This window comes from Lissotriton vulgaris, unplaced genomic scaffold (assembly GCF_964263255.1).
Source record: "Lissotriton vulgaris unplaced genomic scaffold, aLisVul1.2 SCAFFOLD_372, whole genome shotgun sequence".
NCBI lineage: Eukaryota > Metazoa > Chordata > Amphibia > Caudata > Salamandridae > Lissotriton > Lissotriton vulgaris.
The window spans coordinates 195,182-218,081 of record NW_028252847.1 but is presented as its reverse complement, the minus strand read 5'-3'; the positions used below and the strand labels follow the sequence as shown (position 1 = coordinate 218,081).

The 22,900-nt window shown below is 47.9% G+C and overlaps 1 protein-coding gene across 1 annotated transcript in view; it reads left to right on the top strand.

Annotated features, from left to right (window-relative positions):
• LOC147661238 (uncharacterized) overlaps positions 1 to 22,900 on the top strand; it is a 163,574-nt gene that overhangs the window by 24,063 nt on the left and 116,611 nt on the right. The window contains exons 2-3 of the mRNA XM_086951203.1: positions 5,357 to 7,200; positions 18,428 to 18,433. Coding sequence (XP_086807329.1) covers positions 6,016 to 7,200; positions 18,428 to 18,433 — 1,191 coding nt within the window. The 5' untranslated portion in view covers positions 5,357 to 6,015. The remainder of the gene's footprint in view (positions 1 to 5,356; positions 7,201 to 18,427; positions 18,434 to 22,900) is intronic.

The following is a 22,900-nucleotide window of genomic DNA, read 5'->3' as shown; positions in this document are numbered from 1 at the left end:
CTGCGTTTCTAATTTTAAACCTTGCGCGTTGTCACGCTGACTGCGAGCGGTGACACGCTTTTATCTTGTGTTAGATTGTGATCCTTTTATTTTGTTTAACCTGTACTGAAAATCAACAGGTCCTTTAACTCCTACCTTGTTTCCTAGGGGCTGTGCGGGCCTGGCTGGCAGCTGATTACATCGCGGGCTCTCAGTGGCCGTGGCCGCCATCTTGGCTTGGGCTGGATCGCCCAACCCCACCCACGCCACTCCCCCCACGCTGCTCCTCCATTTAGGAGCGTTTTTGACGTTTCCCCAGCGATTGCGAGCAGCCCGGTGGCAGTGGGCTTGCTAGCAGGAGCTGAGGACTGCGTTTCTAATTTTAAACCTTGCGCGTTGTCACGCTGACTGCGAGCGGTGACACGCTTTTATCTTGTGTTAGATTGTGATCCTTTTATTTTGTTTAACCTGTACTGAAAATCAACAGGTCCTTTAACTCCTACCTTGTTTCCTAGGGGCTGTGCGGGGCTGGCTGGCAGCTGATTACATCGCGGGCTCTCAGCGGCCGTGGCCGCCATCTTGGCTTGGGCTGGATCGCCCAACCCCACCCACGCCACTCCCCCCACGCTGCTCCTCCATTTAAACGTCCCTCATGTGTCAGCGCAGCGGGCGCGCCATAGGCGCGCAGGAGTCACGCCAGAGTCCAGCCCGTCTGCGCCCGTCCGCGGCTGGCCGGGGCAAGGGGCACCTCCTTATGTCCCTTCGCTCACATATTCTCCCTCCCTTCTCCTTTCGTATTGGACCCCTGGCTCCATCAGCTCGTCCGTCTCCGACCTTCTGATACATCTAGGTCTACTCTCCCGCCCACCTTCTACTCCCCCCGCTGTCATATCAGGAGTGTCCCCTGTGCCCAGCATTGTCCCACCTGCCCCCCCCCTCCCATTTGTCCCCCACACTCCGGCCTTTAACACCTCGGCCGCGCTCCTGAACACCAGATCGGCAGACAGCCATCAGTATGAGCTATTCGACTATATCGATACTCACAAACCAGATCTCCTGTTTTTAACGGAGACCTCGTTCAAGGCCGACTCCCTGCCCAATGTCTTAGCTGCACTACCTCCCTCATACTCTACCATCCGAGCAGACCGACCGGAGGGCAGAAGAGGCGGTGGAGTGGCCTTGATAGCCCGCACTGATCTTCATTTCCAGATTCTTCCCTCCCCCCTATTCCTGAAGTCGACTGCTTGATAATCCGCTCTAGCTCTCATTCGGCTCCCTTAACTTCTGTTCTTATTTACCGTCCCCCCCACACCTACTTTTGTTTCTAGTCTCCAAGACATCCTTGCAACACTGGTAGTAAACAACTCGTCAGTGTTAGTCCTACGTGACCTAAACTTTTGGCCTAATGACCCTGCCGAAAGCCCCCTCTCTAAAGAGTTCACCGATCTTATGTTCAGTCTTAACTTTACCCCCCACGTCCACAGCCCCACTCATGTACAAGGCCACTCGCTCGATCAGTTCTGGACCCTGAACATCCCCATCACACCTCCCATCATTTCCCCTTGCTTTTGGTCTGACCACTTCTTAATTTCTTTTTCCCTTGCTTTAGCCCCAGCCATCAAGCCTCCACTCCCCAAGAACACCTGGGTCAGAAAATGGGGCAAAGCCGATATGCCATCCCTCTGCTCTTCCCTGGCGAACTCCAGCCCCGACCTTTCCGGCCTCGCCGCCCCTGTCCAACTGGCCACCATTAACAACTGGCTGACCCAAGCAGGCGACGACTTTGCCCCCTTGAGGCGGATCACGGTCAAGCGAGCCCACGCTGCTAACCGTTGGTTCACTCCTGACCTCAAGGAGAAGTTGGCCGCACGCAGAGCAGAGCGAGCATGGAGAAGAGCATACTGCCCCGCCCAAAAAATTACTTATCTCTCTGTACTCAAGGTATACAAGCAAGGCATCCTCGATGCCAAGACCATATTCTATTCCAACTGGATACTGGCAGCGGAGTCACAATCCAAAGAAATCTTCGCCACGGTGCACGAGCTTGCCTCATCTAACAGAGCTACGGCCTCGATCCCCCCCCTCCCAACCTCTCTGCGACTCGCTCAACGATTTCTTCGTTGATAAGGTCGCAAAGATCAAGGCTAACATTCCTCTTCCATCCCCCACATTCGTCAACCCCTCCCCCCCGGCCGCCACCTCTAAATTAACTTCCATTCCCCCCCTGACCAAAGCCACTCTCCTCCCTCTGCTTCAAAGGGTGAAGTCAGGTTCCCCCCTGGACTTTGCCCCTGCTCATATCCTGAGAGAAATCTTCCTAGCATGCCCGACTCCACCCCTCACATTTCAGAATGACTCACTTAGCAATGGAGTGGTTCCCACCCCCCACAAATTTGCGGCTGTCATCCCTATTTTAAAAAGGGCCGGTGCCGACCCTTCATCCCCTTCCAACTACCGTCCCATCTCCCTCCTGCCTTACTTGGGTAAGGTCTTAGAAACTCATGTAACCAGCATCCTGAGCACCCACGTGGAAACCAATCACTGCCTCTCCCCTCGGCAGGCGGGCTTTCGCCCCCTCCACTCTACGGAGAAGGTGGTGATCTCAGTGATGGACAGCCTACGCGAGGGCAATGATATCAATCTCCCGCAGGCCCTCATCCTTTTAGATCTGTCCGCGGCTTTTGACACGGTGGACCACTCCATCCTTCTCACCCGCGTCAGGGCGGCGGGCATAGAGGGCCTAGCATTCGCATGGCTCGAGTCCTTCCTGAGTGACAGGGCTCAGGCGGTCCATCTAGCTGGTTTTACTGCTGCCTCCCGTAAGGTTGTGTGCGGGGTTCCCCAAGGTTCTTCACTCTCCCCTCTTTTGTTTAATTTATACATCTATCCCCTCATTTTTATGTTGCAGCAGCTTGAGGTCACGGTGTTTAATTACGCCGATGACCTCCAGCTAATTTTCAACCTTTCTCACTCCCCCTCATCCTCCCAGAACGTCCAATCTGTTATGCTGTTCATCCAGGATTGGATGAACTGCAACCACCTCAAACTCAACCCGGACAAGACGGAGTTAGTCTTGACCGGAGGTGGTTGCAGCCCTTGGTCCCCGTCTCACTGGCCTCTCTGACTTGGTGTCCCCCCACTCCCCGATCCCAAAGTTAAAACTCTCGGTATCCTCCTTAATCCCTCACTTTCTGTCCACTCACAGGTTAGTGCTGTTGTTTCCCCCTCAGAACTATTAGGAAGATTTCTCGCTTCTTTTCCCTTCCTGCCCTAAAGATCATAGTGATGGCAATGGTGCTCTCGCGCCTTGATTATGGCAACATCATCTATAATGGCAAGCCGGCCTATGCTATTCACCGCCTGCAACTAGTGCAGAACCAGGCTGCCCGCCTGATCCATGGCCTGCCTAAATTCCATCGTGCAACTCCTCTATTGCAGGCACTGCACTGGCTGCCGGTGAAAGAGCGAGCCTTGTTCAAGCTTGGCTGCCTCACTTTCCAGGCCAAAATGGGCACCGCTCCGGAGTTCATCTGCTCTGCCATACAGCCTTACACACCGGGTAGAGAGCTTCGCTCCACCCATATGGCACTCCTGACCATCCCCCGATTTAAAAAGAAAAAGGCTGGCGGAACAAAATTTGCGGTTCTCGCTCCTGTGTTTTGGAACTCCCTCCCTGTGGAACTCTGCATGACACCTTCTTACACAGAGTTTCGAAAAAGCCTTAAAACCCTGCTCTTCTCCCGAGCCTTCGCTGTCTAACTGTCTAACTTCCTCTGCTCCTGCTGTCTCCTCGCAATCTGAAAAGCGCCATGAAACCGCGTGGTATAAGCGCGCTATACAAATGTTTTTAAATTCAAATTAAAAAAAAATTAAATTCAAAAAATCCCTCGTCCCGTCAGAGCCAGAATGGGAGGTTGCTACTTCCATGTCTTAGCTCCGACCTGATGGAATTCTATGCCTCCTAACCTTAGAGACAATATCACTTACTGATCCGGAAACAGTGGAAGACCCGTCTCTTCTCCATCCAGGCTGATGATTTTGCCTCTGCGGCTGGGTTTCATAGGATCAATTTATGTCCCTTGCTGATCTTGTCTGACACCCGGACCCTCACCTTCCCCTCAATGCAGGCAGCCTCCAGGTGTTGTGCTATCTAAGGCTCTGTACTCCTCTTGTAAAGGGTCAAAGGGTAACCCCACAATGAGAAACACCCATGCAGCAAGTGCCTTTATCAGCCGCAGGAATAAGATATAGTGCACACCAATACCCAGTCCAGTAAAGGTGTGAAACACACCCAAAAAAGAGCATGTACCTACATGTTTGCCACCTCTGTTTATACCTCATCAGTAGCTACCTGTGCACTTCCTCCGTTTGTATGTCCGGGACGAGCCACTTTAATAACGCTTATGATCCTGGTACTGCCAACCATGGCCATTTGACTATCAGACGATTACCTGATGTCTGCTGTCAGCATCGAGTCACTCCTCTGCTTAGCTGTAAACGAACCCTGTTGAGCGAGTACGCAGACATAAGGGAGTTTGGAAGGCGATGAACAGGGAGTAAGGTGAAGCTGATTTCAAGAAATGCCCTAAGGTAAACATGCTGCACGCACCTGCAACAGACATCTTGGTCCACTCTGCCAATGCTCCATCCACCCACAGAGTAGCATGCTGGCACCAAACGCAAAACATTAAGTTAGATGCCATGGTAAGGTAGAAAAAGACAAAAAGCAGATGTATTGACAGCAGAGATATCACAGGTATATTACAGGTTGTGATGGAATTTCTATAATCCATGTTCCAATCTTCGCACAAATGCATGAGCCAACCCCAGGAAAGTGGCAAAGATAACTTAACAAACAGAAAAGTAAAGACAGGAGTTGGAACTTCAGCTGATCCAGTGTTAACAGGAAAGTATTGTCAAGAAGAGTGTGAATGGAGCTACATTTCTTATATACTTCCTGAAGAGTTTTCTTTGTCATATGGTTACATATGGTTACTGTTGTTATACACTTCCTGTAACTGAAGTGACAGCAGCACATACTGATCCATCTCTTTGTCCACAATCCCTTCTTGTTTAAATAAAATCTTGGCCATGTGCATCTTCCTAAAGCTGTACCAATAGTGAGTGGGCACTCCATGTGTACTCTTTCTGTACTAAGTTACTCTGTGAACACTGGAAAATCACCTCCTTTTCTGAAGTAAGTAAGAGTGACCTGTTCAATGGAAGATTTAGTTAAATAACTGTGTATGGTGAAATATCTCTTGGTAACATTCATAAATGGTAAAGAAGAGATGTCTTTTACAACTAGTTAAATATTGTGTATTCACTTTCTCCTACATTTCCATTTAGTGATTTTAAATCTCTTTACATCCAATAGGAAACCAGCCTTGAATGCACAAATGATCGTGAATAATGACAGTAATCGTGCAAATCTGAAAAAAGTGGTTAGAAAAAATGAGCTCCAATATTCAGGAAAAGATCTGCACAGTCCGAGACTGCGGACCCTGAGCAAATCCTGGAAAAAACAGTCAAGAGCAGTTCAGTGGATGTAAGAGTCTGAGCTGTGCACCTCCACGCAACAGGATAAAGAATGACATCTAAAAAATTAATGCAACAGCACTGACAAACCAGCTCCTGTTTTGATCATGTGTTCGAGGTGGATACAGCATTGCTCTGCTTCCTGTAATGATGGCAGATCACCATTCAGGTGTATTATAGACTCTTTCTGTCCAAACCACATGAGCAAGAGAAAAACACAATGACCGACAACTGAAGGGTAATGGAAAGAGAGGGTCTTTGATCTACAACAGACTGTCCCAATTTGCATCGAACAGAAGGAAGACAAATCTTTACCCGTAAACACACAAAGCTATGATGCAATCTAAAGACATACCCACCTACAAAGAAGCTTTACTTGCCAAAATAATAATATATGTAGTTGGTGAGTCTTGTATTTCATTGTGAAATCTGAAATCAACCATCCAAAATACACACACATACAGTTAATGTGAGAATAACACAAGTGCTTTATCAACCATGTTGGCTCCTCAGGAAACGCAGTCATGGGATGCAGACGAATATAAACCCGACCCAGAGAAACAAACCAAGAAAGAAGAATCATACTCATGCAGCAAGAGCTTTAGTTTGTCATCGTTACTAAAGAACCATCAGCAAACACACACAGGAGTGGCAACATGCAATTGCAATGAATGTGTGAAGAACATTAGTCCGTTAGGACTAATAAAAGATCATCAGCGAACACATACAGGGGTAAAACCATACCATTGCACTGAATGTGTAAAGAGTTTCAGTAATTTAACACAACTCCGAAGACATCAGCGAACACACACTGGGGAAAAACCGTACCATTGCACTGAATGTGTAAAGAGCTTCAGTCACTTAACAGCACTCCAAAGACATCAGCGAACACACACAGGGGAAAAACCATACCATTGCACTGAATGTGTGAAGAGCTTCAGTAATTTAACACAACTCCGAAGACATCAGCGAACACACACTGGGGAAAAACCGTACCATTGCACTGAATGTGTGAAGAGCTTCAGTCAGTTAACACAACTCCAAAGACATCAGCGAACACACACTGGGGAAAAACCGTACCATTGCACTGAATGTGTGAAGAGCTTCAGTCAGTCAACACAGCTCCAAAGACATCAGCGAACACACACTGGGGAAAAACCGTACCATTGCACTGAATGTGTGAAGAGCTTCAGTCAGGTAACACAACTCCAAACACATCAGCGAACACATACTAGGGAAAAACCATACCATTGCAATGAATGTGGAAGTAGTTTTAGTAATTCCTCAAATCTCAGGAGTCATCAGCGAACACACGCACGGGAAAAGCCATTGCAGTGCAGTGAATGTGTAAAGAGCTTTAGTGGATCATCATACCTACAAAAACATAATCGAGCACACACTGGGGAAAAACCACACCATTGCTCTGAATGTATGATGAAATTCAGTCGATTATCAATCCTCCGGAACCACCAGCGAACACATACAGGGGAAAAACCATACCATTGCACTGAATGTGTGAAGAGCTTCAGTAATTTAACCCAACTCCGAAGACATCAGCGAACACACACTGGGGAAAAACCATACAAGTGCAGTGAATGTGTGAAGAGCTTCTGTCAGTTATCAACCCTCCAGAGCCACCAGCGAACACATACAGGGGAAAAACCATACCATTGCACTGAATGTGTGAAGAGCTTCAGTCAGTTATCAACCCTCCAGTACCACCAGCGAACACACACAGGGGAAAAACCCCCACCACACAGCCAGTGAGGAACAGCAACAAGACTGCTCTGCAGGACACCCATCCTTATACATAACACACTACAGGGGTTTTCTCCAGGGTCAAAATTACTTTAATTTCACGTTAACAGCAACAAGTTCTAAGCTGGGCAATTTATATTTAGAAACAAGTGGTTTGTACGGCCATTAGTGACAATAAATGTGAAATCCAATAATTTATAGATCTGTATAAATGATACATATCCAAACACCACCCATGTATGGACATCCAAGAGCCTTTAAAAACCACACTACAGAGGTGTGTGCCAGGATTTACTTTAACATTAACATGAACTAAATTATGATACAGCAAGAACAATCATGATGCTATGAAATGTACACAATGATGACTAGATTTTACATATTATTAAGAAATGCATGTTTTTAGATATGTAATAAAACAACTATTTTTTTTAAATTCATGGTATTTAACTGCTGAGTGTAAAGAAGGAGATCTTAAATGTGATTTATTTCCTAAACTATAAAGATAATTTTTGATGTCAGCTAGAAGCCTAGTTTATTTGGCAATAGAGGGGTCAAATCTCGAAAGCATGACTGCTTGTTGCTTGTAGTCTGGCGCAGGTGGTATCAGAGGGAACTATTCTCGCCAGTGTGCCTTCTCTCTGAGTGAGAAGCGGCTCTTTGCTTGAGATGGTACTACCTCTCCTTCTGTGTTAATGAAGAGAGAAGTGCTACCAGTAATACTGAGATTTGGGATTCCCTCCTGTTTTGGGAACTTACTTCAGTCATTTTTATCCAATCAATACTTGATTTATTTAGGAAAGCTAAAATATGTCTGTATTCTGGCAGTCCTCTTGTTAATAATGCATAAAAATACAACAGGGATTTAAACATGAATTTGTCAAATACAAAATTGTCTTTGTTTTTTTAAGTTCTTATATAGCGCAGCTTTATCTAATAATGTCTGATGGGTTTTCTTCAAGACCCCGTTCTTCTTCGGAAGAAGGTTTCCATCGACAACCCAATGGGATTTCTGATGAAAGTCTGACAATCCGTCCAACTCTAAACAGGGCTGAAGGGTGGTCCGTTGGTTTGGCAGGTATAACGCTTTGTTGCATTTTTGATAGAGTGCCCTGAATCCAGCCCATCTTTCTTTAGTGATTTTTCTTTTTTAAGTTACATTTGAAGACTGTCCCCCTCATTTATAGTTTGACAGGTGGTCCACGGTCTGCCAGAGGATCAGGTGTAACAACTTCCACTACCCTGTTGGACTACCGTCCACCATATTTAGCGATCTGATGTTATGATGTGGTAACGTAGTCTTTATTGTGTTAAGTGCCTGGCCTGAGAATCTCTATCTATCTCGGATAGGTCTATCAAGTCTAATTAACCATGCTTTTGCGTTTCAGACTGCAATCCTTTGGAAGTTTTGGCTAGGCAGTGTTCTCCTGGAATTCTGTTCGCAATTTCCATTTTTAACTTCAGTGGATTAACCTGCCTTTCCTGAACGACCAAATCTCTGTGTAGCTACATGTCTTAAAGACTAGAAAGCTTGAACATCTAGTATCAAAATGCTTATTTACTACATTGTCCTATATCCTAAAGACATATATTTCATTAGAACACTCTTCAATCACAAAAATACAAATACATATATTTCCTAAACATTGTTTGCATGATTATATGGTTATCACAGACAATATTATTTCCCAAATAGATAACCAGACACACAACTGTTGTTAACTCTCAACAAGTTACCCTGTCTGTGTTTGGCCGATATGCAGCATGTCATTATCTTTCTGAGAACTCAAGAATGTTTCAATTTATTCAAACAATAATTTTGCCACCACAGAAGGTGACACAAGTCTGCTACCAGCTCCATGATATCTGCCTTTCAAGGTCTGACAGTGAATGTGAAAAGTATACATGTAATCTCGTTTTTTTTTTAAGTTTCCAAAACCTTTATTGAAAAATTGCATGGTACAATACTATATGCATTTCGATCCACAGTACATTCCTGTTACAGACCTAGTTGCTATCCTAGGTCACATTCTCCCCAAGGCAACAGTACTAAATCTAAACACCCCCCCTCCCCAACTCTGTAACTCCCTCCCCCTGCACACTATGACATATCCAGTATTACAACATTTGGTACATTATAATATCTCGGAATCGGTCGGCCCATCCCATCCCCTCTGAAGGTCCTGCACCCATCACATTAATAGATTATTCACAATCTTATATCCTGATGTATATTCATACATTCCCTTGGTTACATAGCACATCCTCCTTCCCGGCCTCCCCACTTTGTACCCATGTAGTCTACCATGCGATCAGTTCAGGCAATCTTACCTCCCTCCACTCGCTGTTAGGCCCCCCTCCTCCCTCTGCACTTCCTCAATAGTTGCACTCTGCTCCAGGAGGTAAGCCCCTAATGGCCCCCATATATCTTTAGGGCGGGACTTCATTGGTAGCAGATCCGCATAGTTATGTAGTTGTTCCTGCCAAGTGGTTAAATCATGCACCCATTCCTTAAATGGGTGCACGCCCTCTCCCCCATCGACACGCCGCCCTCCTCTTTGGAAGTAGGAACCCCATTGCCAAGAATTTCTTATGTGCTGTCTATGCACACAGTATTCTTTTCTAAACACTTCTCATGTGTGAGACAGAAATTTATTACACACTTGATATTAAAGCTGGGCTTCAGATACTGTCGTCCGGCGTATACATACTTGCAAATGCTACCAGACGTATTTAAGTGCTTTGTAATGTTGCATTTTTTGTTGACTGTCATAAGTCGTAGGAAACATTTGTAAATCGTGATTATATCATTGCGATACTATGTTAGATCTTTTAATATTTCAAACTTTCATTTTTAAATAAGGATGAATTTTGTATAAATGTTTTTAACTTGTATTTTTGGTCATTCTAAAACTATTGTAGTGATGTATTGTGTAGCTTTTATGACTCACTTTGTGATCTTGAATAAAGCTTATTTTGATGATGGTTGATGATGTGCGGTCTTTAGAGTCAGGCCCAGGAGCCCAATGAATGGGGTCATTGTTATCTGTTCTCCTACCATGTCTGACATCCCTTTAAATACTGCCTCCCAGTTAGCTCCCACTCTCGGGCACCGCCATGCCAAGTGCATGAAGTCTGCTCCCTCCCTCCCGCATTGCTCGCACCTGTCGTCTGCTCTCAGTTGAAACCTGTGTAGTTTAGCTGGGGTGTGATACAGGCGATGGAGGGACTTAAAATGTATGAGCCTTGATCTACTACTGCCAGTAACCGCCTCCGTCTGTTTGCAACTTATCTCCCACTGGTCGTCTGTTAGGGGTTCCCCCAGGTCCTTATCCCATTCTTCTCTAGCACGCAGGGGATGAGTGGGGGGGCAGTCTCTGACCTACGTGTACAGCAGGGAAATCGCATGTGGAGGGGCCTCCGGTTGCAGTATTGTATGGAGCGGAATAAACATGTTGTGTTCCGCCGGGAATGCCTGGGTAACTGCCTTCATGCTCTGTCTATACCGGGTGTACGTAAATGTGTCCGTAACCGTGGGCTCATGTACCCCGAAAAACTGCTCTTTGTTTTGGAACTGTCCCCCCTGTATATAGATCTCCCCAAGTGTTGTACTTCAGTTTGCTCAGCATTCTACATCACAGTCCCTCATATGTAACCTTCAACAGTGGATTGTGCAGCAGTGCCTTCCTAGGAGAGTACATTAGTGGTATGTTCATCTTGCGTGCCATCCATCGCCAAGCCGTCACTGTACAATCCACAATGGATGGGTACCGCCCTCATTCTTGCACCTGTGTGATAGGTATACCTCCGGGGGCATCGGTGCCACGTAGCCATCCTCCACCGCTAAGTGTGGCATAAAGCGAGGTGGGTGTATCCAATAAACAGTAAAATGCACCTGTGCGCAGTGGTAGTATTGCTCGAAATTGGGGACATCGTATCCACCCTGATGGTATGGCAACATCATCATTGTGAGGTTCAATTTTGGCTGTTTCCCCCCATATGAGTCGTTCTAGCTGCGTATTGAGGGTACCGAAGAAGAAACTGCCCGGGTAGTAAGGACTATTAATAAATAAATACAGGAATTTTGGCAAAATCGTCATTTTAATAAGGGATATCCTTCCCGCCATCGAGAGGAGCAGTTTTATTCATTTAGATATGCTGTCCGTTAATTTATCTATGGCTGTACCATAATTAGTGCGCACTAGTGCGTCCTTGTCCCTGGTGTGTATCCTTAAATATTTAAAGTCCCCTGTCTCCCACTGCAGTGCTGAGATTTTTTATGTGTCAATGGGAATATTGCTGACAGCCCAATTAATTTGAACCCCCGATATAGCCCCAAATGTAGTGATTTCCCTCAAAATCGGATTCAAGTTGTCCTGGGGCTTCCTTATGTATAGCGCCATATCGTCTGCATATAAGGAGATGCGTAGATGCCTACACCAGGTACACCAGGGCCCTTTCTTTATGGTGTTGTCTTAGTTTCGCGGCAAAGGGCTCTATTGCCAGCGCGAACAATATTGGAGACAACGGGCAGCCTTGCCTCGTGCCTCGAGAAATAGTTAAGTTGGCAGATCTGGTGCCATTTAGTAATACCCATTGGTTTCTATACAGTAGCTGCACCCAGTCAAGTAAGGTGTATGGCATACCCATCTGTCTCAACGTTCCGATCATGTAGTCCCACTCTACCGAGTCTAATGTTTTGGTGGTACAAAAGGGAGTGGTGATGGACGGAGCATCTGAATCAATCAAGCACTCACCCAGTCAAAAGATCTGGGTTTAATCCATCACCGTTCTTTAGCCCACTCTGCCACCCCAGTTCAGACATGGCTATATGCAAATCAGTCTGACCCTGTGCCTCATGGGAACAGTCCATCCCGAACTGCCAAGCCATGTCTTCCCTGGACCGGAAACAAGCTTCCGAGGACCAGTTTCTGGCATTCCAGTCGTCTTCAGCCCGGCTTGCTTGAATCCAGTGGCAAAGTGAGCAAGGGGCTCACGTCTGAGCATACCCTACCACACTTATGGCAGCCAAAAGCAGTACAAAAGGGGGTGGTGAAGGACGGAACATCTGAATCAATCAAACACACACACCCAGTCAAAAGATCTGGGTTTAATCCATCACCGTTCTTTAGCCCACTCTGCCACCCCAGTTTAGACATGGCTATATGCAAATCAGTCTGACCCTGTGGCTCATGGGAACAGTCCAGCCCGAACTGCCAAGCCATGTCTTCCCTGGACCGTAAACAAGCTTCCGAGGACCGGTTTCTGGCATTCCAGCCGTCTTCAGCCCGGCTTGCTTGAATCCAGTGGCAAAGTGAGCAAGCGACCCACGTCTGAGCATACCCTGCCACACTTATGGCGGCCAAAAGCGGTACAAAAGGGGGTGGTGATGGACGGAGCATCTGAATCAATCAAACACTAACACCCAGTCAAAAGATCTGGGTTTAATCCATCACCGTTCTTTAGCCCACTCTGCCACCCCAGTTCAGACATGGCTATATGCAAATCAGTCTGACCCTGCGCCTCATGGGAACAGTCCAGCCCGAAATGCCAAGCCATGTCTTCCCTGGACCGGAAACAAGCTTCCGAGGACAGGTTTCTGGCATTCCAGCCGTCTTCAGCCCGGCTTGCTTGAATCCAGTGGCAAAGTGAGCAAGGGACTCACGTCTGAGCATACCCTGCCACACTTATGGCGGCCAAAAGCGGTACAAAAGGGGGTGGTGATGGACGGAGCATTTGAATCAATCAAACACTCACACCCAGTCAAAAGATGTGTGTTTAATCCATCACCGTTCTTTAGCCCACTCTGCCACCCCAGTTCAGACATGGCTATATGCAAATCAGTCTGACCCTGTGCCTCATGGGAACAGTCCAGCCCGAACTGCCAAGCCATGTCTTCCTTGGAACGGAAACAAGCTTCTGAGGACCGGTTTCTGGCATTACAGCCGTCGTCAGCCCGGCTTGCTTGAATCCAGTGGCAAAGTGAGCAAGGGACTCACGTCTGAGCAAACCCTGCCACACTTATGACGGCCAAAAGCGGTACAAAAGGGGGTGGTGATGGACAGAGTATCTGAATCAATCAAACACTCACACCCAGTCAAAAGATCTGAGTTTAATCCATCACCGTTCTTTAGCCCACTCTGCCACCCCAGTTCAGACATGGCTATATGCAAATCAGTCTGACCCTGCACTCATGGGAACAGTCCAGCCCGAACTGACAAGCCTTGTCTTCCCTGGACCGGAAACAATCTTCCGAGGACCGGTTTCTGGCATTCCAGCTGTCTTCAGCCCGGCTTGCTTGAATCCAGTGGCAAAGTGAGCAAGGGACTCACGTCTGAGCATACCCTGCCACACTTATGCCGGCAAAAAGCGGTACAAAAGGGGGTGGTGATGGACGGAGCATCTGAATCAATCAAACACTCACACCCAGTCACAAGATCTGGGTTTAATCCATCACCGTTCTTTAACCTACTCTGCCACCCCAGTTCAGACATGGCTATATGCAAATCAGTCTGACCCTGTGTCTCATGGGTACAGTCCAGCCCGAACTGCCAAGCCATGTCTTCCCTGGAACGGAAACAAGCTTCCGAGGACCGGTTTCTGGCATTACAGCCGTCATCAGCCTGGCTTGCTTGAATCCAGTGGCAAAGTAAGCAAGGGACTCACGTCTGAGCATACCCTGCCACACTTATGGCGGCCAAAAGCGGTTCAAAAGGGGGAGGTGATGGACGGAGCATCTGAATCAATCAAACACTCACACCCAGTCAAAAGATCTGAGTTTAATCCATCACTGTTCTTTAGCCCACTCTGCCACCCCAGTTCAGACATGGCTATATGCAAATCAGTGTGACCCTGTGCCTCATGGGAACAGTCCAGCCCGAATTGCCAAGCCATGTCTTCCCTGGACCGGAAACAAGCTTCCGAGGACCGGTTTCTGGCATTCCAGCCGTCTTCAGCCCGGCTTGCTTGAATCCAGTGGCAAAGTGAGCAAGGGACTCACGTCTGAGCATACCCTGCCACACTTATGGTGACCAAAAGCGGTACAAAAGGGGGTGGTGATGGACGGAGCATCTGAATCAATCAAACACTCACACCAAGTCAAAAGATCTGGGTTTAATCCATCACCGTTCTTTAGCCCACTCTGCCACCCCAGTTCAAACATGGCTATATGCAAATCAAGTCTGACCCTGTGCCTCATAGGAACAGTCCAGCCCGAACTGCCAAGCCATGTCTTCCTTGGACCGGAAACAAGCTTCCGAGGACCGGTTTCTGGCATTCCAGCCGTCTTCAGCCCGGCTTGCTTGAATCCAGTGGCAAAGTGAGCAAGGTACTCACGTCTGAGCATAACCTGCCACACTTATGGCGGCCAAAAGCGGTTCAAAAGGGGGTGGTGATGGACGGAGCATCTGAATCAATCAAACACTCACACCCAGTCAAAAGATCTGGGTTTAATCCATCACCGTTCTTTAGCCCACTCTGCCACCCCAGTTCAGACATGGCTATATGCAAATCAGTGTGACCCTGTGCCTCATGGGAACAGTCCAGCCCGAATTGCCAAGCCATGTCTTCCCTGGACCGGAAACAAGCTTCCGAGGACCGGTTTCTGGCATTCCAGCCGTCTTCAGCCCGGCTTGCTTGAATCCAGTGGCAAAGTGAGCAAGGGACTCACGTCTGAGCATACCCTGCCACACTTATGGTGACCAAAAGCGGTACAAAAGGGGGTGGTGATGGACGGAGCATCTGAATCAATCAAACACTCACACCAAGTCAAAAGATCTGGGTTTAATCCATCACCGTTCTTTAGCCCACTCTGCCACCCCAGTTCAAACATGGCTATATGCAAATCAAGTCTGACCCTGTGCCTCATAGGAACAGTCCAGCCCGAACTGCCAAGCCATGTCTTCCTTGGACCGGAAACAAGCTTCCGAGGACCGGTTTCTGGCATTCCAGCCGTCTTCAGCCCGGCTTGCTTGAATCCAGTGGCAAAGTGAGCAAGGTACTCACGTCTGAGCATAACCTGCCACACTTATGGCGGCCAAAAGCGGTTCAAAAGGGGGTGGTGATGGACGGAGCATCTGAATCAATCAAACACTCACACCCAGTCAAAAGATCTGGGTTTAATCCATCACCGTTCTTTAGCCCACTCTGCCACCCCAGTTCAGACATGGCTATATGCAAATCAGTCTGATCCTGTGCCTCATGGGAACAGTCCAGCCCCAACTGCCAAGCCATGTCTTCCCTGGACCGGAAACAAGATTCCGAGGACCGGTTTCTGGCATTACAGCCGTCTTCAGCCCGGCTTGCTTGAATCCAGTGGCAAAGTGAGCAAGGGACTCACGTCTGAGCATACCCTTCCACACTTATGGCGGCCAAAAGCGGTACAAAAGGGGGTGGTGATGGACGGAGCATCTGAATCAATCAAACACTCACACCCAGTCAAAAGTTGTGGGTTTAATCCATCACCGTTCTTTAGCCCACTCTGCCACCCCCATTTCAGACATGGCTATATGCAAATCAGTCTGACCCCGTGCCTCATGGGAACAGTCCAGCCCGAACTGCCAAGCCATGTCTTCCCTGGACCGGAAACAAGCTTCAGAGGACCGGTTTCTGGCATTCCAGCCGTCTTCAGCCGGGCTTGCTTGAATGTTTTGGTGGCATCTAAAAATACTGCCACCACCGCACTGTTTGGGTCTATATCTTTGAGTACTGCTAGTAGGGTCCTGAGATTATGGGATGTTGACCTATTGGGGACAAAACCCACCTGGTCCCGCAGAACCAGCTGTTCCATCAGGAGGTTAAGGCAGACGGCCAGCACTTCAGCGAGTATTTTAGTGTTGCAGTTTAACAATAAGGGAAGGTAAGAATCGTAAGAAGTTGGGGACTTCCCTGGCTTCAGTAGTGAAATTATCTAGGCTTCCCTCATGGTTACCAGCAGGCTTCCTTCCTCCAACGCCTCATAGTACACTGCCTTTAGGATCGGGGCTAAGGTTAATACATATGTCTTATAAAATTCCACCGGCAATCCATCTGATCCCAGGGCCAGCCCTGACTTCATATGCATAATCGCTTACGTGATCTCGTCTACCTCCAGTTCCAGGTTGAGGAATTTTTGCTGGGAATCCCCCAACCAAGCCAGGGCCGTGTCCTCGAAGTATCCTTGCAAATCTAAGGGGTGGCCCCTCTGGGAAGTATAAAGGTTTTTGTAGTAGGCCACAAATATGTTTAGCTGCTCTGTTAGGTTCCTGTGCATCTGACCCTGCTCATCCTGTGTTTCCGCTACGCAATTCTCAAATTTAGGGGGGCGTACTGCATTTGCCAATGCCTTCCCTGGGCGTTCTCCTTCCCCATAAATTTGTACAATATGAGACTTCCCCCTGAACCTGCACTCTGTCAGCTGCTTCCTCATACTCTGTCAGTTTGGTGTGTAATTTGGCCCTCGTAGCCCCTGCATTGCCCCACTCCGACAGCTCCCTTTCAAGCGCTTTGATTTCCCCTTCCAATTTATGCAGGGTTCTGCGTAGGTCCTTTAGGACACCTCCCCCTTTAGCAATGCACCAGCCTCGTACCGTGACCTTAAATGCTTCCCACACTGTTGTTAGGCTTGTTACCGAATTCACATTCCGCTCAAAAAACTTCTGAATTTTCTGCCTTAAACACTTAGCCTTGTAGGTGCAAGGGATTGAGCCACCATTTAATATATGGGGAGGTATTTATCGGGGTCAGCAATGTTATCCGAACCGGCGAGTGATTATAATATGTGTGGGCAAGTTGATTCGCTCCTCCCACTCAATGCGCCATACCCACTGACACCAGTACATAGTCCAATCTGGCGCAAGATGAATGCGCCGCGGAAAAGTGGGTCCCTTCACCTAATGTGGGGTGTTTGTATCTCCGCGTGTCTAGCTAGTAATTGGTTTCTATTATGTCCTTTTGTGTTCTCTGCATGTTGGTGTAATGCATGGGGGTGGCGCAGGGCCTATCTGTCCGGAGGTCTACCACATTATTGAGGTTCCCTCCTCACCTCCCCCGGGATAGCATAGGTAGTACCAAACATCTGTATTCTGCCCCACACTGTGAGCATGGTATGGGCGTCATCCCTATTTGGACCATAGTAATTAGCAAATGTTACGTCGTAGGAATTTAGTCTCCCCCAATGCAGACAGTATCTCCCATTGATATCTATTTCCATGCCTCCCTGCAAAATCTGTAACCCTCGTCTGATAAGAATGGCTACTGCTCTTGAATAACTAGAGTATGATGCGAAGCTGCGATGGGATGCCCACTTTGTTGCGAATTGGGGTGCATGCCTCGGGTCAAGAGGGGTTTCTTGCAACAGGGCCACTTTAACCTGGTGTCTATCCATCTAAACCAGTACCTGCCACCTTTTTCTTGGGTTCTTCAGCCCTCGTACATTCCAAGATAAAACAGTAAGCTTGTTCACATCCGATGTACAATCACCCATTGTCTCGACTCCCTATGCCTAGTGTGTGCTTGCCGTGTCCATGTCCGTTCCTGCTGCAATTAACTTCCCCCCCATCCCTCCATCCTCCCCCCACCCAGGCTTCCCCAACTTGCCGAGCATAGATACCTCTCCCCTGTAACAAATACAAAAGTCAGTCAAGTTCTCCCCCTTGCCAGAGGGAGATAAGGGGGTAGCGCTCGTATTGGAAACACTAGGGGCCCACAACTCGCCCACTCCCCTCCTCTGTTTCACCCACCTGCAGCTCCGCTTGGCTAAGCATGCTGCTTCAGTGGGATGGAGGTGAGTGTCTGGGCGGAACTACTAATGAATCATAAACTATGTTAAAACGCACCAACTTGGAGATGTTCGCAGGCATCGAATTGGCCGTGTCAGTTTTTAGCACGCAAGGCAAAGCCAAGTCCCTCATTCCGGGTTCAACGTGGGCGAGTGGGACCTGGAGCGCCTGCGCGCCTCCGTCTCCTGGGATGCTGCTCTTTGATACCTTCTTAGGTAGTCTTCTGTCTGCTGTGGAGCCGTGAAAAAGTGTTGCTTTCCTAAGTGGGTTATTTTGAGTTTCACTGGAAACAGCATGGAGTATGGGATGCCTTGTGCCATTAGATTTTTCTACACTGCCGCGTATTTCCGTCTAGCTTCCTGTACCGCTTGCTTAAAGTCCGGGAAAAACGCCAGGGTAGTGTTCTTGTATCTCACTTGTTTATTTTCCCCGGCCAGACGAAGCACAGTTTCTCTGTCGCAATAGTTTAGGAAGCAGACTATGACAGGGCGGAGCATTGCTCCTGGTGGCGGGCACGCCGCTAACGAGCAGTGAGCCCGTTCCACAGTCATGTGGGCCGAAAAAGAGTCTCTGCCAAACCGTTCAACAATCAGGTTTTCCATAAAATCTTCCATACGACCCGTGTTGGTTGATTCAGCCAGTCCTAGGACTCTAACGTTATTTCTTCTGGAGCGAGCCTCCAAATCAACGTTCTTATCCGCTATTACTTTTAGCAATTTATCCATTTGAAATACTTGTGCTCCATTCGCCACCACTCCGTCTTCCAAGACCCATATCCTGGTTTCGGTTTCCTTGAGTCTCTGATCATGCTGTTCCAGCTTATTCATCACGAAGTCCATTCTGGCATTCATGGTATCTATTTTCGCATCAATAGATGTGAGGCTCTGTTTCATGCCCAGTAGTATCGCTTTCCAGTAGTCCTCCTGTTGCTCCCCTGAATCCGAGTCCCTCCGCTCCACTGAGCTTGGTCGTGATGCCTTGGGGGAGTCAAGTGTGAGTTTAGCTTGTTTGGCATCAGCACGCCCTATGTTGTCAAATCTCTGTTACATTATAAGCAGGATATGGACTTTATTGTCCCCGTACTCCACAGGTTCGTTGTTGCTCTCTCTTCGCAGTCGATAAAAGCAGGGTCGCAGGGTCTTCAAATGCTAGGTGTGGGTCCTTCTGGTTGCGCTTCCGTGTCGCATTTGTCTTAAACACCAAGATCCCACGTGTCCGACTAACACTCCGCAGTTCACTTCGGGTCCGATTTACTGCTGCTCCAGTTTATTTTGTGTGGCACCACGTGCAGTACTCGCAGATATCGGTCGGTTTTGCTCTTGAGGTCTGGTACTCCGGCGGCGCTGCGTATCTTAGCCCCTGGTATCATGCACTGTTGCCACCATGCACGCCTCCCACATTCGAGCCCGTGCCAACCCCTCACCTGTTCCACCAGAGTATGGCCTCTGTCCGAAAATGGCAGCTTGCCGGCCCAAACTCCAACCCCTTCATGTACTGTTGGCTGTGCCTGCCCCCTACACTTCTGTTCAGGAGCTATGCATGTGCTGCTTTCTGTCCTGTCTCTGGTGTATTATGCAGGGTACCACTTAGCTGGGGCTGCGTGAGTCGAAATGGTGGCTGCTCTTGTCCTCGGTCTCGCAAATTCTGCTGCAGACGCCACAGTCTATTCACGAGTCTGCCTACCCTCCGTACCTCCTTTGCGCTCCCGTCGGAGCTTCAATGAGCCCACACCAGTTTTTTCAGCTCACGCTCACCAGCGCCGATCTCATAGTCCGGGTGACAAGCGCGGGTCACGCTCCTTCTTCTCGCGCTTGTACCCCTTTTCATAGCGTTATCACCACGTTGCGGGTGCCCGGGCAGTGGGCCTTCAACCAGCAAACTTCTTCCCCACTGCTAATCTTATTCCGGAGCCCTCCGAGTCCGCACCCTCCGTGGCTCGGGCCGTTATTCCTCCCATGTCTCCTCCTACAGCGGGGCCTAGTCTCACCCGGCCTTGCCCAGCAGTCGCAGCGGCAACTCCTCACTGGACCTCCTCCTCTGTCTCCTGCCCGGAGGTTCCCCGGCTTCGATCTCGGCGGTGGTTCTGTCCTGAGCTCCGCAACTTTCACTACGGCAGGCTGTGGTCTCTCCGCTCTCCAGGTAGGTTCATACAGGGCCACTTGTTCAGTGTAGGATGAGGATTATGTTTAGTGTTCCGCCCGATGTGGCAGGAGCCTTACCGGTGCGTGGCCATCTTGGTCGTGCGCCCTCTAGCGCCCCCCTGTAGTCTCATTTTACATATTTTTATCATGCTAGTTCATAGCAGTTATGTCTCGGATTAATGGGAGTCCCCCAATGTAGAGTAAAATACAGTGGTTAACACTATATGTTCCTCATGAATTGACCACTGAATTAGGGAGGTCTTTGCCCCAATTTATCACAAGAGCTCTTGCCAGACAGCTGCAGCATCCGTTCCTATGCTGAGAGCCGATCAGAGAGGAGCAGATCTAAGCCCAGCTGATGTGTGTTTTCCTTCCAAAGGAACACTCTTTCTTAACTTAAGTCAGATAGTCACAGCTTCTCCAATGTGAACAGCTATGCAGTGTACGAAGTCCCAAGAAACTCTATAGGCAAGTTAGCTACTCCAAACTCTCATAGCGTAGCACATAGCACTCCCAGTTGCTTAGCTCCAAGTAACATTCCACTCTTGTTACAAATGTTCATGTGATGTTTGCTGCTAGTAACATACATGAGTGCTGTTCTAAATATATTCTGTGTGGTTATTAATCAAGTACTAAGCAACAGGATTAGACGGTTGAAATAAAAACTTCTAAACATATATAGTGTCTTTTCCTAGCACAGTACATGCGAGTGCTATGCTAAAGAACAACGTTGGGTTTGAATTACCACTGCATCTCTGACCCCTTCGCAGAACTGTTTGTAACCCAGAAAGCATGGACACCACACCAGCATGTGTGCCAGCGGGGTTGTGTGGGCGGTACAATAACTTGGAATTCTGTTTAAGCGATGGAGCACTGAACTTAGTCTAGGCACCCTTGGATGGGGAAGCCAAAGCCGATTGAGCTTGGCCAGAGTCCTAGTTTATGCAACACAACAATATTGTTTACATGATTATTGGGTTATCATAAACAATATCTTCAAAAAAAGACAGATCGATAAACAGTTATCATATGTTTCACCTTGCTTCACATAAGACCGTATCTTCAAGACCATAATACATACACAAACAAAACATTTTATAGTCAAAACGTCAATTATCACTGATATTCTTTTAAACCTGTGCATATTTAGTTTAGTTATTCGAATTTAATATTTCTCCATAAAGCAATTGACTTAAACAATAATATATTTTTCACTATCCCTAAATATCTTATAGATTAATTTAATTGACAATACTTGTGCTGAATCAATGTAAGTGTCTTAAACTTATATTGTGTATCCGAAATTATTGCATTATGTCTCAGCCTACGATTAGTGTAGATAAGTATACCTTTCTATCAAGTCTTTTTCGGAACAACAAGGACAGCATTATGACAATAAGTCACGTTAGTGGAGGAGAAATTCTGTCTTTAATAACATTGAAGTGTCTGAAAAGACACTTGGTAGGGTATTATGTATACCAACTCTGTATCCTACGTGTAGGAAGAGAGAGAGCCAGCATGACAGGACGGAGGCCTGGAGGCAGCTGTAGTAGTAAAGGTGCTGAAAAAGGCAACTGAGTTTGAGAGAGTGGACTGATAGCAAAGGAACTCTTGGACCCATTGTGGGAACGCCCCCCAAAGCAAAGAGTTTCTTAGTAGGCAAGTATTTCCTTTGCTTGACATCTTAGCCTGGCTATCGCCCCTAGGGACAGGCAGTTTCTAGGGACTGTGCTTTCTGTGGCTCAGTGTCAAAACATTCACCCCCAGTCACAGATCTGGGTTTAATCCATCGTTATTTTGCTCACCAAGCCACCCCAGTTCAGACATGGCCATATGCAATTCAGCCTTTACCCTGTGCCTAATGGGAACCGTCCAGCCCGAACTGCCAAGCCATGTCTTCCCTGGACCGGAATCAAGCATCCTAGGACTGGTTTCTGGCTATCAGCTGTCTTCAGCCAGGATAGCTTGACTCCAGTGCCGTAGTGAGCACGGGACCCACGTCTGAGCATACCCTTCCCACATAAGGTGAACAGCAGAACATACAAGATGATGGACGGAATGTTGCACAATGGCAAAACATTCACCCCCAGTCACAGATCAGGGTTTAATCCATTGTTATTTTGCTCACCAAGCCACCCCAGTTCAGACATGGCCATATGCAATTCAGCCTTTACCCTGTGCCTCATGGGAACAGTCCAGCCCAAACTGCCAAGCCATGTCATACCTGGACCGGAATCAAGCATCCTAGGACCGGTTTCTGGCTATCAGCCGTCTTCAGCCAGGATAGCTTGACTCCAGTGGCGTAGTGAGCACGGGTCCCACGTCTGGGCATACCCTTCCCACATAGGGTGTACAGCAAAATATACAAGATGATGGACGGAATGTTGCACAATGGCAAAACATTCACCCCCAGTCACAGATCTGGGTTTAATCCATTGTTATTTTGCTCACCAACCCACCTCAGTTTAAACATGCCATATGCAAATCATCCTTGACCCTGTGCCTCATGGGAACAGTCCAGCCCGAACTGCCAAGCCATGTCTTCCCTGGACAGGAATCAAGCATCCTAGGACCGGTTTCTGGCTATCAGTTGTCTTCAGCCAGGATGGCTTGACTCCAGTGGCGTAGTGAGCACGGGTCCCACGTCTGGGCATACCCTTCCCACATAGGGTGAACAGCAAAATATACAAGATGATGGACTGAATGTCGCACAATGGCAAAACATTC